This window comes from Haplochromis burtoni, unplaced genomic scaffold, assembly GCF_018398535.1.
Source record: "Haplochromis burtoni strain Fernald_Lab_line unplaced genomic scaffold, NCSU_Asbu1 Contig_374, whole genome shotgun sequence".
Lineage (NCBI taxonomy): Eukaryota > Metazoa > Chordata > Actinopteri > Cichliformes > Cichlidae > Haplochromis > Haplochromis burtoni.
Window position 1 is genome coordinate 280,836 of NW_024582735.1, and position 16,700 is coordinate 297,535.

The following is a 16,700-nucleotide window of genomic DNA, read 5'->3' on the forward strand; positions in this document are numbered from 1 at the left end:
ACTGTCAAGCAAAGTGAGAAGCTGGCATAGCGTTAGCTTTGATTTTAATTAACTTAAAAATATACATTTAAATGAAAAGACTACATGTGTTTTCCTTCTTTATAAAAAAAAGTTAACATTTTCATGGGATAATTCTGACCAATCGTAACAGTCCATTTCACGCACATCTTCATCCTCTGCTGAGCAGCCTCTGAACTGCAGAAACTTTCCTGAACTTTCTGGCGTGATGTTTTACTGGGAGTCTGGAGTTTTGGTCATAGTGAACCTGCATAAGAAAAAGAAAAAAAACACACATCTGTCATGAAAATTGTTAAGAAATAGATCGCCTGTAATTAATGAATGAGTTTTATTGCCGTCTCTTTTTATAGTATAAACATATGGCGGCGCATATGTAAGTAACGGATTGTAGTGAGGATGAAGTCACTTAATGCTGCAAATGACATTTTCTGTTGAAAGCTGACAAAACTTAATGTTCTCCTTAAAGCAGGCGTATTGTTGTTATTGAGATCTTTTAATGATTTTACAGCCCAGTGTGCCGCTCTCTCTCTCTCTCTGCTGATAGGAGTGAATGGAGCTCACCCACCAGCCTCTGTCTCTCGCTTTCTCTCCAGTAATCATTAAAATAAGCTATTTATATATTATTTATAGATCTATATAATGTTTATTTCATTATCCTTTAGATTCCAGTGTTTAAGAGATTGGATAGTCTAGTCTTCACAATCCACAGCAAAAATAATAATGACAGAGACGGTATTATTTTCTTTTACACGCGCATATAATTGAAACGGTAGTATCAAAAACCATCCATCCATCCATTCGCTTCCGCTTATCCTTTTCGGGGTCGCGGGGGGCGCTGGAGCCTATCCCAGCTGTCATAGGGCGAGAGGCAGGGTACACCCTGGACAGGTCGCCAGTCTGTCGCAGGGTCAAAAACATGAAGTCAATAATTACAAGCCTCAGCCCAAAAGACTGGGTATGGTACGCCACCAGTCGAAACTGGGGTACCAAAACCTGGGTTTGTCGTGGTCACGTGATCTGGGTGTTGTGGACCACGTTTTGGAGCAGTGTTTCGACACATCTGCACTTCGGGATGTCGAAATGTCTTCTTGGAGCTTCCCATCTCTAGTTTTATCCTAATTTACTAAACTAGCGACACAAATATTCCAGTATCGAAGAAACATGAAAAAATTACTTTTGGTCACATGTGGGCAACGTTACCTGACATGTCAGGTAAAAAAAATCTGATCTTACTTAGTAACCCTCACACGACAAGCAGTAAATGTCACTTAGAATCCCAACTTTATTAGAGAATAGATTGTGTTCTCTAATCAAGAACAAAATACTGCCTGCTGTTATTTCAGCGGTTGAATGTTAGGTTTTGTTTGACAACACAAACTAATAAATATATTTATGTTCAGTTCAGTTCTTTTTTATTTCAAACATATACATTCACCAACGTTTCATAAAATCATTCCATACAGTTGTTTGAAAAGGAGTAGGCAGAAGTATATACTTATTTAGCCCTACCCCCTCAGGTTTACATCCTCATCATCTAAATTTGAACAACAAAAACGTATACAATGCCTTCAACTTAGAACATAACATCTCAAAAAAATATTTTCACATGTTCAACTAAAACTATATTTAGATTTGCTAATTTGCAGAAGAAAATAAACATGAGTTTGACTGCTGTCTTGGGTTAATTGCATTTTCTTCATTCTTATATATATACACACACACACACACACACACACACACACATATATACAAAGAGACATAATATAAATAAATAATTTTTTTACTATCTTCTATACTATTATATATATATATTATCTAATATATATATACACATATATATATATAGTCTCCAGCTTTTGACAATACTCTTTGCTAAAACCTGTAAATATACATACACGTATCTTGACAGAAGCAGATTTGGTGATATGAATTAGTATCACCAAATATCACAGGAGAATCCGTACAGGAATAAGGTTAACCACTGACACAGACCGTCCATGTTACATTTTAATAAGCTATCCAGTCATGAGGTTGCACAAAAACTCCTTGATAATATTATATTGAACTACAGACACAAGCGCGTCTGTGTACTACCAAGGGGTTTTCACAAAGCGAGTGGCTAATTTGAGTACCCCGAACACCGGAACTGAACTGATCATTGAACTGGAAGTTCTTTCATTTTAGCTGAAGACTGAAAATTGTTTCCTTATTTTCCCACGGTGTCAGGCTGAAGACCAAAACCATTAAACGAACTCGTATCTGAAACTCACCCTGAAAGCAGCAGTGCCGCATGTTAATAGGGTGGGAACCTATGTCTTTAACAAATATCGTGCAGTTGACCAAAACATTAAACGTAGCTAAACTTGGTTTCTACCTTCAAAGAAGCGTTGCTATTACATCCCGAGAAGCTAACTTACCGTTAGCTGCCTACTGAAGTTTGATAGCTTCGGACTCATCAGGACACATTAAAGGTAACATAAATGTATCTTTGATAATTATGTATATCTTTTGTTTCGTTGTAATTTTTTTTACTGATCTTATTACTGTAGGTAGGTGACGTTACAGCTTACATGAAATCATGACTAAATCGATGAGGAGTCACAACAAATAACGTAATTCATAAAGATCGGTGTAGCATTGTATTGCGTAATCTTTACATATTAGTGGTTATTAAGCTAGAGAACAATAACAGGGATGTGGCAATCATACGAAAAACAAACAAACTGCAGTTTCTTTAAATCTATTTAAATGTAGTTAGCTTTCTAGCTAACTTCCGTTTGGTACGTGGCTAGCTGTTAACCTGTTTTGTGGTTTGCTGCTCAGATGGAAGTGGTTCTTGTTTATTTTATTTTAGAAACTATTCAAGTGAGTTGGGCTCGTGAATTTATATAAATGTTAACAAGACTTTGAATTACAGTCGCCACAACATAAGCAGACATTTTCGTATTTGACTAGTGATTTATAATGCTTGTTGTTTTCGCAGGCATTGGGACGGTGATGTAACGGGCATTTATATTGATATTTTACTTGCATTCAGTCTGAATGTTCCCAGAATGCAGTATGGAATGTAATTGTCATTAAAGTATTTTTATTTTAGGTATTTTTAGGGTATGATATACTCTGTCAGAAACCCTTTTCCTTGCTTTGGTTTAGAAATTCTCATCTCACATTATCTCACCTAGTGGATTACTTGATTGTATAAGTGAGGAAAAGTGAACATCAGATGTAAATGAAGGCGTCTGTGACATTAAAAATGTATGAAACCTCTAATAAAGAAAGGGAAGAACAAACAACCCAACATCTGGCATCTAAATAATTCAACTTTTTGTAAAAGTATAAAAGTTAAACTTTCTTATCTTGTCCGCACCCACAAAGAGTTGATGTTTACAGAATATGCAATCACAAGGGTTAGCAAAGCACATATTTTGTAAATGAAGAATGAACTGTAGTGTAAAATATTAGGAGAGGAAATAAATGTAGATTATATATTATACAGTTTAAGCGCAAGATATCTGCTGCAGCCCAGGTAGCGGTATGAGACGGCTGCTGGTCAGTAGCGTGACTCGGTCTCGTTCGTGAAAATTAAAACCGCCATTTTTTGAAAGCCAGAAACAAGGGAATGGTTATAAAAAAGCAACGGCGTGGTCCACGAAGCACCAGGCTTCTTTTTTTTCCTTTTTTTTACACACAAAAAAGCAAGATAGTGGCAGATTAAATGCTTGAGTAGCTGATAAATTTTAATTTCCACCCGTGACTGTAATTATGAAATGCCTTCTCAAAAGTAAGATGTGAGTGATCCTATTTGTTTGTTTGTATCATGTTAACGTTTGGTTATTCATGTTTAAGCTTTATCAGAAGTGCTTGAAAATTTATGTCTTTGTTCCTTTCCTTATTTGTAGTTCATCAATTGATTGGAAGGAGGAGTTGCAGGGATTCTCGCATCCCTCGTCACCATTGGCCCCTGAGATGACATCACAACAACCTCAACTCCCTAATGCTCTTATACCTCCCCAGCTTGCTCAGAACTCCAATGCTCAGCAGATCCGACCTCACATTCACCCGAATCAGCTGGAGTCGAGTCAGAGCAGTGCAAATGCTGGGCTTCTTGAACATAGGCCTCTGACAGGCAGGCCAGGCTGCCCTGGTGCTTTAGCCACTACTGGGGAGTTGGTCAACAGGAATGTTTCTGTTTCCTCCACCAACTCTAGCTTGACCAGAAGAGATGGGGGCTTTGAACCATGGCCCGAGGAAGCAGTGGATAACTCCCATGGGCTGTACTCACTCCACCGTATGTTTGACATAGTTGGAGCCCAGCTAACACATCGGGATGTAAGGGTACTGTCATTCCTGTTTGTTGATGTGATTGACGAGTATGAGCGAGGTGGCATCAGGAGTGGAAGAGATTTTCTGCTGGCGTTAGAGCGCCAGGGTCGCTGTGATGAGACAAACTTCAGACATGTGCTGCAGCTTCTAAGGATTATCACCCGCCATGACCTTTTGCCTTATGTCACACTCAGGAAACGGCAGGCCGGTGAGTTAATCTAACCAACTCCATGTTGTCCTATAAATGACTACAAAAATAAGTTGCACATTCATGCAGGAATTTACATTAGAGTGGTGTGAAGCAGGAAAAACTGGAAAAATGGATTTTAGTTAGGTTGACGAGGGCCAAATTGTCATAGGTAGACAACTGGATGGGGCATCTCAGTGCCCCAGTCTGCAGTAGGTAGTATCTATCAAAAGTGATCCAAGGAAGAAACAGTTGTAAACTATTGACCGGGTCATGGGCAGCCAAGGCTCACTGATGCATGTGGAAAATGAAGGCTTGCCCATGTGGTCAGATCCAACAGACAAGGTACTGTAGCTAAACAAAAAAAAAAAAAGTGGACGCTGGTTTTGATAGAAACGTGTCAGAATACACAGTACATCACAGCTTGTTGCATATGGGGCCCATGCTGGTCTCGTCCACTGCTAAAAGTACCAACAGTGGCCAAGTAAGCGTCAACATTGGACCATGGAGGAATGGAAAGCTGTGCCTAGTCTGATGAATTGCAATTTTGTTTACATCACATGTGCATCTCCATCACTAAACTGGGGACCACCTGGCACCAGGATGCACTATGGTAAGAAGGCAAGCTGGCAGAGGCAGTGTGATGTTTGGGTAATGTTCTGCTGGGAAACTTTAGGTCTTCTGGATGTTACTTTGACATATAACTTAAGCATTGTTGCAGACCAGTTCACTTCAGTAAGTTATATAGCACCAAGTCACAACAATAGTTGCCTCACAGTGTTTGTATTGTAAGGTAAAAACCATACAATTAAACAGAGAAACCACAACAATTAGATGACCTCCCATGAGCAAGCACTTTGTGATGGTGATAAGGAAAAACTCCCCCTAAACAGGAAGTAACCGCTAGCAGAACCAGGCTCCGGTAGGGGCAGCCATCTGCAACTCACCCCGTGTTAGCTTAACAGTGCACTTAATCCAAGACTGACACTGCAGTCGATGTTTGGAGACAGGATGTTTGCCTGACGACCACACAGGAGCAGTAATGACAGCCAGAGGCCTCAGGGAAGCGCTTCTGTGACTGTGTGCGTCATCTAGTGGATTTTACTGTGGGATAATGCTACTTAAGGCCCAGTCTTACTTCATTTTGATTGTTTAATATAAGTGTAAAAAATAAATGGTATTTTTGATGTGGTGATTAAATAAGCTGTTCGCTGAATTTACAGAAAATGCACAGAATTTTGTTATAATACATCATTATCGGGATAAGAAATTACTTTTGGTAATATTGCACAGCCCTAGCTCTATGTAGTTTGTCAAAAGGAAATTTTTAAGTCTAACCTTAAAAGTAGAAGAGGGTGTCTGTTTCACAAATCCAAACCACAGAAGAGGGCCCTGAAAGCTGAAGGCACCGCCTCCCATTCTACTTTTAAATACCCCGGTGACACAAGTAAACCAGCAGTCTGAGAACGCGTCCTGTTGGGGTGATATGGTACTATGAGGTGTACCATATCATCCTAAGATAAAATGGGATGTGAACTAACTAATAATGCTAGTTTCTGATTTTTTTTTTCTTTTTTTCTGTTGCAAATATCATCTTTCTCTTTGCTTTCCTCTGCCAGCACAATAGACACCATGGGGAGAAGAAGTTAAGGAGACAATATACAGTAAATGCAGTAATGTTAAACAGTAATACCCAATGCTGTAATTTAAGCTCTAGCTTTAAAAAAGAAAACAAAACAATCCAGCAGTCAGAAATATCATCCAGTGTCACCGGCTCACTAACATGAATTTCAAGCCTTTTTACTTTTTACATTTTTTTAACATGATTTTTTTTTAATTTAATTCTGTTCCATTTTCATTCAAAGCCTTTGTTTATAACCATGTTGCTTGGAGTAAAGACATCATTCTAGAACCGTCACCTTATTTGTGTATTGTCTTAATGCAAACATTAAAATGATACATATAAAGCTAATTTAATCCGTTCTTTACATAAATGTTGATTGCTGCATGTCATCTTTGCATTATGTGTGACTGATTCCTGTAGTTTGAAGAGGATTAAATGGTAAATGGGCCTGTATTTGTATAGCGCTTTACTACTACTAGGACCCCAAAGCGCTTTACACAACTAGTCATCCACGCATTCACACACACATTCACACACACATTCACACACCCATTCACACACCCATTCACACACCCATTCACACACACATTCACACACACATTCACACACACATTCACACACACATTAGCTTTTGAAATAAAATAATATCAGAAATCATTTCTTTTCAGTGTGCCCAGACCCTGTTGATAAATACCTGGAAGAGACATCAGTGCGATATATATTACCAAGAGGAAGAGTACAGAACAAAGACACTGTACCGTACAGAAGAACAGGTGGGTTCTGACATCTGAGTGCACGCTTATGTCTTCCTATTCACATTTTGTAGTACGATTCAGATGACTAAAAAACATAATAAAAATAATGTTGTTTTCTAGGTCCCCAGCCAGTCATTTGTTGTTCCCCATCAGCACCACACGTGGGTCCTGCACAAACAAAGCCAACTCCTCCTGTACCAAACCGCAAACGGAAGAGAATTCACTCTTCGGCTGACTGCAGAGAGAAGCAAACATGCGGTAAGAAGAAACTGCATATACTGCGTTATCTGATTTGATTTGTTATACCTTTATTAGTCCCACAAAGTGAAATATCAGTGTTTCTATTCTACTATCTTATGTGTGTGTATGTGCACACATACACCAAACATATCCAATCACAGCCCTGCATCATTTTGTTTTGTTTTGGTTTTTTTACAAATATATATATATATATATATATATATAATATAATTATTTTAATATTATATATTATATATATATATATATATATATATTTCTCCAAAGTTGAAAGAGCTGTCAATAGTCCCACTCAAGTTTTTATCAGATTCATGGATGTGTGAGCCCAAGTAGCCAAAAGAGGCAGCACAGTCTATCAGCTGGTTAGCACACCAAATATAACAATTTCTGTTTTGCTTTCATTAATGAAAATGACGAAAAGTATTGCTTTAACCAATTCATTAGGTTTTTAAGGCAGTTTAACAAGAACCGCAGTGAATATCATATGATTATAAATCTGGATCTCATCAGCAAAACGATGAAAAGACAGATTATGTTTCCTCAAAGCAAACCTAATGGGCCCAAAATAGAGGTACACAAAATAGAGGACCCTTGAGGTACACCGCAAGAGGGCAAAGGCAAATTTTAACAGTGAAACTTCTGTTAGTTTGACTTTAAATCAATCCAAAGATTCACCTTTAATGTCCACACGCAGTTCAAAGAGATAAAAGAGTAGAAACAAAGCAGTCTTTTGTATTAACTAAAGCAGTGCAATTAGTTTTGCAATGAAAGTCATGGTCTCGAACTACCTTTTGTTTTTTAATCTAGCCTTGTTGCTTATTATTGCCTTTCAGAACTTAACATTTTGGGTGGGATATATTTAAATGGTAAATGGCCTGTATTTATATAGCGCTTTACTAGTCCCTAAGGACCCCAAAGCGCTTTACATATCCAGTCATCCACCCATTCACACACTGGTGATGGCAAGCTACATTGTAGCCACAGCCACCCTGGGGCGCACTGACAGAGGCGAGGCTGCCGGACACTGGCGCCACCGGGCCCTCTGACCACCACCAGTAGGCAACGGGTGAAGTGTCTTGCCCAAGGACACAACGACCAAGACTGTCCGAGCCGGGCTCGAACCGGCAACCTTCCGATTACAAGGCGAACTCCCAACTCTTGAGCCACGATCGCCCCTAAATAAACTACACATGTGGTTTATGAGCTCTGTAGCTCTCAATTTACTACAAATTGCACTGAACAGAAAAAAGCATGTGGTAATTTGTAGTTGATATGACTGCTGCTTTTAGGAGTGTTGCTTTATTTGGAATATCAGGAAGAGTATAGTATAGAAGCGATGTGTGAGTTTGAAGCATATCTTCTGTTGTTTGATTGTTTTAACACTGTAATGATTGAAATAATCATTATCTTGTACAACATTTACAAGACAATTAATGACAAAGAAGTTGCCCAGAATACTTTGACAGTCTCTTGTTTTTTGTGTTTTTGTTCAATCCTTTCAGATATTCGTCTACGAGTTCGTGCTGAGTACTGCCAGCATGAATCTGCACTTCAGGGCAACGTCTTCTCCAACAAGCAAGAGGCAGTGGAGCGGCAATTTGAGCGCTTCAACCAGGCCAACACTATCCTAAAATCGCGAGACTTGGGCTCCATCATCTGTGACATCAAATTTTCTGAGCTCACCTACTTGGATGCCTTTTGGAGGGACTACATCAATGGATCATTGTTAGAGGCCCTCAAAGGGGTCTTTATCACAGATTCCCTAAAACAGGCTGTAGGCCACGAGGCTATAAAACTGTTAGTCAATGTTGATGAGGAGGACTACCAAGCTGGTCGACGCAAACTGCTCCGTAATTTGGTCACAAGTGGAGGGAGCTCAGCAGTGGGTAACAAAGACTCTGTATCTTAGAAACATTCTCCAGGTGGTAGGGAGTAGAGTGAGATGTGATTGTTGTTTAAGGTGCCTGAAAGGAACTGAAGAACTTCCAGCCAACCCCATTAAATATTTGAGAACTAAGTTCATATGTTATCTACTTGGCATCCCTTTCCATAGCATGTACAGAGAAATGGAACTGTGTTGGCAAAAACAAAGGGGTGATGCAAACAAGTTGGTATTATTGTTCATTTTCTTCAAGGATGGAATCAAACAAGTGCATTGAATTTAACCAATTTCTTGTTTGTGGTATGTTAGCTCAGCTCATTTAAAACTTTTAACCTAAAGATACTGTTCAATCCTGTTTTAAGGTGAAGTTATTTTGAATGCAGGAAACACTTAATTCTCACAAGTTACTCCCAGTGGGAGATGTACTTATTTTTAGACTTGTTTTGTGTTTTTTTTCCCAGGTAGATTACAAATTGTTTGGCATACCCAACGAGAGAATGTTCTGTGAACACTTTTGCAAGGATCAAGCTTCTCTTTCCCTGTCACCTTTACTGTGCCTGGCATTCTTTAACACATTCTGTCTGCCAACAGCTGTGAATTCAAATTCAATTGTAAAGTCACTGCCAGTTTATGGAAACAATGTAAGAGAATAATTCTAATGTGTTCAATTATTTCCAGTGAGAAATGGACTTTTGTGGTGTTCTTAATATGTATGGATTTGAAAGTGTGTCAGTTCCTTTGTCACCCTGTACCTACTTGCTGTGTTAATTATGAAGCAAGACTGATGTTGAATAAATTTTATAATGACACTAAACACAAATCTGTAAAACAGCAGGGAAATTCACACCAGTATGTGCAGTCACGTCAGTAGGTGCAGGAAGCAAGATGCCAGACCAAAGTGATGTGGGTGACAGAGAGTCAGTGATTGTCTGTGATTGGTTACAAATCTCTCATCTAGCTTTAGCTTTAGAATTGGTATAAAGAGCAATCTCTTCTATGGATACAACATGAGCATGTAGTTAAACTTGTCTCCTCTAATAGTGCTACAGGAGGTGTTGAAATAACATCACATCTCATTTCATCCCATCCCTTAAAAAGCAGTTGTCACAGGTATGGTAACTTTCAAACAGAAAATAAAGCGTAAAAAAATAGCACTGTAGAAGCCAAAATAATATAATAGCAAGATGTAAAGCATGTTGATCCTCCACAATTTAAGTTGCACAATTATATGCTTCTAGTAGGAGGCTTTCACAGTGTAACATGAAACTAATAATGGATGGGTGCCTGTGAAAACCACATGTGGCCCCCCGCCCCTAAAATTATAACCACTTGTTATGTTTAATAAATCCAAGTGTAAGACAGGACTAAGAATGTATCAATGTCTGACATATACATGCCCTTTCATCACGCCAAACTATACTTTACTACTTTGCAAAGTAGGCCCTATTTCTTGCAGTGACATGTAATGTTAATGTTAGTGTTCACCATCAAATGTTGATATGCAGAATCATCTTTTTGGATGCAATTCATCAGGATAAATGACAAATTGACATTGATGTCAGGCCAATGCAAGCTCAGTTAGAAAATGTGTAATAGCAGTATATCGAGGATGAAGTAGATCGGAGACTGAATATCATTTCAGTGCGTACTGTTACCTGGAACATCAATCTGTAATTCTGCTATTTTACATTTTCCTTTGTTTTTCTGTATGCCTACCCTAAAATCTCCTACGACATGAACAGGCCAGTACTCAAGAGAAGCAAATGTGTACTGTGTAATCAGCAAACTGTGTTTTTAATGCAGTTGTTCACTTTCCAGCTTAATATTTTCTCTTAATGCATTACAGATATGCATTTTTTTTTGTCAAATGTTGTAATGAAATTTTACTTGTGTTAAAAATGTAACTGAATCTTGTCTAGCTTCTCATCAGTTAGTTAAATGGTGACCTGAATTTAGCATTTGGTTTTATGTAACCTTATAAAAATTCCGTGTGTTTTTATTATGATTTTTGATCCTAGGAAAGAAATAAATAAAAGCCCCGTATTGTGTTGGCCATAATGGCATCTTTTGGGACATATCAGAACATGCAAGTTTGACAGGCCACTGTGAATGATATAGAAGAGGCATACATTTTATATTTTTATCCAGTGGAATTTCATGTTAAGGTTAAAAGTTCGTATCTAGGAAATAGGTAGGTGTATGTTGACTGTATGTTATGGTAGTTGTTAAATCCAGCTTTTACATTAAATTGCATGCAACCTGTTATGGTGTCAGTGTCTCAAGTCACAATGTAACCATTTTGTAAATATTTTTGTGGGTCACATTTTCTTACTTCAGTTTTGCATTTCTTTCAGAAAATAGGCCTGTAGAAAGTTTTGATTTTACGTGGCACTGCAAATATTACAAAAAAAAAAAAAAAGAATAATCCAAACTCACCCCTGAAGGCGCTCTTTATCCTTCGATCATGGGTCCTGTATTAGAGGCCTGGGAGTTTGAGGGTCTTGTGCAATAATTTTGCTGTTCATAGGACTGCATTCTTCTGGACAGAGATCTCGGATGTCGTTCCCTGAATCTGCTTGAACCACTCACCCAGTTTGGCGGTCACTGCCCCAAGTAATCTGATTACCACAGGGACTACTGTTGCCTTCACCCTCCGCATCTTCTCAAGCTCCTGTCTCAGCCCTTGGTTATTCTTGAGCTACAGCCATCTTCCTCTGCCTGTCCACTTCTACCACTATTCCTCATGGTTCATGGCTCCTGTTTGCTCGTGGGATTCCAAGGTACATGTAGCTACCTTCAATGTCTGCCTTCTGTTACTAAATGGCAAATTGTTCTGGTTCTTATATAGTACTTTTCTACTCTTCATGCTTGAGAGTTTTGAACATTGTTGTTATGTGTTGTGTCCTTCAGCCCATTATGCTCTTCCAGTATTTCTGCATCTCCAGCCTTGGTGGGGCTGTTCTCATATCGTCCCCTGCCACTGAGAGTACACCTGGGATGGTTCATTGGAGAACATGTAGTTTATTGACCTGGCTTCTATCGCTCTGGTATCACAACCAGTCCAACGTTTGGACACACTTTCTGATTTAAAGGGTTTTCTTTATTTTGACTACTTTCTACATTGTAGATACCGAAGACATCAAATATATGAAGCAAGATATATGGAATTATGTAGCAAAGAAAAAAATTATAAATAATTCTTAATATGTCATATTTTAGACAGAGCTCCAGTAGCAGACACATCTCTACATGTTCAGAGGAGACTGTGTGAATCAGGCCTTTATGGTCAAATAGCTGCTGAGAAACCACGACTGAGGAAAAGCAACAAGCAGAAGAGATTTGTTTGGGCCAATAAAAACACGGAATGGACATTAGACCAGTGGACATCTGTGCTTTAGTCTGATAAGTCTTTGTCTTTGTGTGATGCAGAAAAGGTGAATGATGGTCTCTACATTCATGGTTCTTACTGTGAAGCATGGAGGAGGTGTGAGGGTGTCAGGGGGCTTTGCTGGTGACACTGTTGGAGATTTATTCAAAATTGAAGCCACACTGAACCAGCATGGCTACCACAGCATCCTGCAGCAACATGCCATCCCATCATTGATTTTTCAACAGCATACCCATAGTAGTTCTTATTTTCTTCAATCAATCATCAAAAGCAAAATGTTCTAGCTTTACCAATGGCTTTTTTTTTTTTTATAGAGCAGCGAATTCTTTTTCCAGGCTAAATGGTAACTTCTAGTGAGATGCCATTTCCTCTACAGCTTACAAGTGATCTGCTTTAACGTGCATGTTTGAAAGTTACACTGGAGAGGCAAGAACTTCTGATTTGAGGCTTTCATTTTCAGAGGACCAAGAGTATCCAGAGTTGTGTTAATAATCCTAAAATTATTAACAATATAATCAACATCTGTAGGAGTGGAGTTCAGTGAGCTGCTCTGCTCTGTTGGCACTGAAATTGATAACAGTAGATGAATTATGTCCTTAAACCTGTTGCAGCACTTTCAGAAAGACATGTACTGCGATTAAATCTACTCCCCACTGCTGTGTAATCCATTATTGTAAATTTAAATGTCATTAGGGATCGATCAGACAAAAGAGGGTTTTCAGACAACTGTTTGCAGGCTTAATTTATCTGATGGACAGTTTCTTTCCATCATCACAATATAACTCAATTGTGCAGTGTGTGTGTTCATAAGGGAATGGTGTTGTTGCAATGTAATTTTTAAATTAATTATATTGCCTAAGATATTAAAACTGCATTCTATATTACAGGACAAATCAGGCTAATTCATTTGTGACTCATGTTTTTATCACACAGGATACAGACATGGAGGCTGAAAAACAGGGAATGGGGCTGCATGTGAGAGAGGAGATGTGCAGCCAGAAGACATTCAGTTGGAAAAAAGTGTATTCATTTAAGCTGTGGTGGTCCTCACTGGCTCGGCTAGCACTGCACGGCTGTGGTGGTCTGCTGTTTGGACTTAAGTTACCCACCAGAGCTCAAATACATGTTTTGATTTTTTTTTTCTGATGGACACAAACTGTCATCTAATGCACAAACTCTCAAAAACAAGTTTGTGTGACAAGTAGAACAAGAGTGGCGGCAGCCAGCACCCTTTAATGTTAGGTTTAAGATAGTTATAATTAAGCTAGCATGGAATTTTTAAAAACATGTTTAGTTTTGGAAACTGTTGTGCAAAAGTCTTGAACCACCTGTTTATTTGCTTTTGCTAGGGAAATGGGTGCACATTTTAATACACATGGTATAGTAAGGTATATAGTGTATATTAAAATTATATGGTATACAAGACAAAAACAGTTTTTCACAATTCTAATGACCTTGAAAGTCAATATTTTGTATGAGCAGCTTTAGTCTTCAACACAGCCAACTTTCTGAGGCAGCTTTCTGCTAGTAACAAAGTGCCTACATATGAAGTTACATGTACAAATGAGTTCTTTGCTAAGTTGACTGTTATGTGTAGATTGGTCGATCCTTTGGACTCAAATAGACTGAAAAAGCAGCCAATATAAAACACTAAAGATACAAACACACAACCTGTAAAACTACTGCTCAAGATCACTTTTAAAAAATTACCTTTGGCCCACGAAGAAGGTGGGAGCCTTTGGGGCTCTGTGGGGCCGGGCGGCGCTGCTGTTCTGGGCCCCGGTCCGGATGGGCTTGGTGTGTCACCAGGGTGCAGGGGAGGCATCCCCCCCTCTGTCCCCTTCTGGCTGCCTGTGCCTCAATTTTATCTCACAACTTAGACATTCACATTACTCACACTCTCATAACACATACATATAGGATCTTGGGGGTGGGCACGCTACACGGATCCAAAAGACCATCAGGGTGTACACCTCACCCCTGGCGTCGTTGCCCACCTCTCAATTTTAAATACACGTAGACATTGAGGGCTAGCAGGAGGGACATGCGCTTACCTGCTGCTCTCTGGCAGGTAGCTCCATGCCCTCCTGGGTTTAAATGCCTTAAAACACAGCATCAACACTACAATGAGCGGGTGGAGGGAGGTTTGGAGTCTTCTCTCACCCCCATTCTCTGCGACCTGCTGGAGCGGGGGGGCTAGGAGGAGGAGTTGGCCGTCCGACTGCGGTCTGGAGTGTGGGGCCTCCCTGCTGCTGCGGAGTCGGGGCGGTCTGCCCCCCACCGCAGGGAAAAGGGTAACACCACCTGGGTCTGGGTGCAGTTCCCCCCTCCAGGGGCAAGGGTACCTAGACCCGGGGCTTAGAGTACGCTTGGGGAGTGTGATCGTGTGTACAGCGTCTCTTTATGTCTGTCTCCACGTTGGTTGAGTGTGGAGTAAGTGCATATGAGAGCATGAGGGTGGGATGGATGTTTGTATCTGTGTGTGCCTGTATGTCTGTGTCTATATGTCAGGTTGGGTGTCAGGCGCCACCTCTCTGGGGACATCTCAGGCCCTCCAAGGTTTGGAGGCCTATCTCCCCCCACCACCACTTCCCCTGCCAGTGGCGGACTCCCTCAGACATCGGTGCGTTGGTGGTTCTTTGTGTCCGGGGATGGGCGTCCAGGTACACACCGGCTCACTCCTTGGTGGCCTGCTTATCGGGGCCTGGAGCCTGGGGCTCGCTCGGGCCACTTCGGAGGTGGGGTGCCCTCGGCCTCTCGGCCTGGGGCTCGGTCACTCTGGCGCAGCTGGCTGCCGGCGGAGCTCACGGGCACGTCACTGCAACCCCCCCTGGCTTCTGCTCCGCGGCTGCTGAGTGAGCCCTCATCTGGGACTCTCCTCAGCTCTTTCTGGGACAGTGGCGCGGCTGCCCCTCTGTTGGTCTTCCTTGGTCTCTTGTGTTCTGGGGGCCTCTGGATGTCTGGAGTTTTGATCTCCTCCATACCTGCTTCATGCCCTGGAGGACGGGGCTGTGGCCCCCCCACACCCTCTAGCAGATCATTACATGAAGGATCCTTTTAAAAACAAGTGCGTTCATGCTCACAGGTGTACACACGGGTGCTCACACACACAAACTACACCCTTTTTGACTGCTACCTCAAAGCACACTGTGCGCTGTCGATCTTGCATGTTGCACAATAATGTTTAATATTTACTATTTACTTTTTTCTTTCTCAACAGGTGATCCTGTTGTACAAGACCAATTTCAGGCACTTTTTTTCACTGTAAATCAATAAATGTACTTTTTTATATCCTAAACCATACATTCCTATAATTGCTACCTAATATATCATTTGCTCAAAACTTCTTAAACTAAAACGTCTTAATTTAATCTGTGCCAAGTACACAACAACATTGGTACAATTAATGTTAGGCATTATTTGATTCTCCTCAACTCAAAAAAACGAAATTTTTATTGACTAAACAGCTAATACATGAAGCAAATAACTCACAATCTTTCAAATTTGAGCATTTTAATTTTCCATTAAATAAGTTTGTAGTCATGTATATGTGTTCATGTATATAAGGGATTGGTATTCACTAACTGATATGATTCTGATTCACAGGGTCCTGATTCAAGTCAATTCAATTTTACTCAGACAGTCAAAAATGTTATAATTCTGATCATTTACAGTACATATCCATATTTGTATATCTATGTATAAAAACAAGGCTGACACTGTGAGACTTCATCAGAGGTGTGAGCGTCACAGCAGATGCCTTTGTGTCAAAGTAACTGAGGATAAAACACAGAAAAACATGAAGGATTTTCCTGGCCTGGCTTTTTATAGCAGATAACCTAAAAATATTCTGCAGGAGATCAAAAACTGAAGAAAACCATGAATCAACATCTGAACATTACCTGATGCTGAAGTGAAACAGAGCAGACCTCTTGTCAGAGGTTATTTTTGGAAAAACAAAACAAAACTGTGGGCAACAATTCTGGACTGCAGGAAACCGATTTTTTATGGTGAGCTGGTTTTGAAGTACACTCAGAGAAATGACCTGCTCAGTATTACATAAATCCTATTTTCAGTATATGCTGGTCAGCTAGCTAAGTCTTTTCTTTACTTTACCTTTGTATTTCTCAAGCTTCTCGTGTTCCTTCTTCCTGATGTTGCTGTCATTGGGAACCGCTACATCTATCACTACAGCCACGTTCTTCTGCTTGTCCACCACTATGTCCGGTTGGTTAGCCACCACCATTTTGTCCGTCTGTATCTGG

The 16,700-nt window shown here is 40.0% G+C and overlaps 1 protein-coding gene across 1 annotated transcript; it reads left to right on the forward strand.

Annotated features, from left to right (window-relative positions):
- The first annotated feature begins 2,175 nt into the window (after positions 1 to 2,175).
- Positions 2,176 to 12,151, forward strand: dedd (death effector domain containing). Its single transcript, XM_005943472.3, has 5 exons — positions 2,176 to 2,489; positions 3,918 to 4,549; positions 6,821 to 6,925; positions 7,028 to 7,165; positions 8,668 to 12,151. Exons 2-5 carry the CDS (start codon positions 3,985 to 3,987, stop codon positions 9,072 to 9,074), a joined length of 1,215 nt encoding a protein of 404 aa, XP_005943534.1. The 5' UTR covers positions 2,176 to 2,489; positions 3,918 to 3,984; the 3' UTR covers positions 9,075 to 12,151.
- The last annotated feature ends 4,549 nt before the right edge of the window (positions 12,152 to 16,700 follow it).

What these genes read in the sequence shown, in the direction of transcription:
- dedd (XM_005943472.3), top strand. Translation starts at nt 3,985, where the DNA reads ATGACATCACAACAACCTCAACTCCCTAATGCTCTTATACCTCCCCAG. An exon ending in TGTACCGTACAGAAGAACAG is followed by an intron (nt 6,926 to 7,027) that starts GTGGGTTCTGAC and finishes GTTGTTTTCTAG; the next exon opens with GTCCCCAGCCAGTCATTTGT. An exon ending in CAGAGAGAAGCAAACATGCG is followed by an intron (nt 7,166 to 8,667) that starts GTAAGAAGAAAC and finishes CAATCCTTTCAG; the next exon opens with ATATTCGTCTACGAGTTCGT.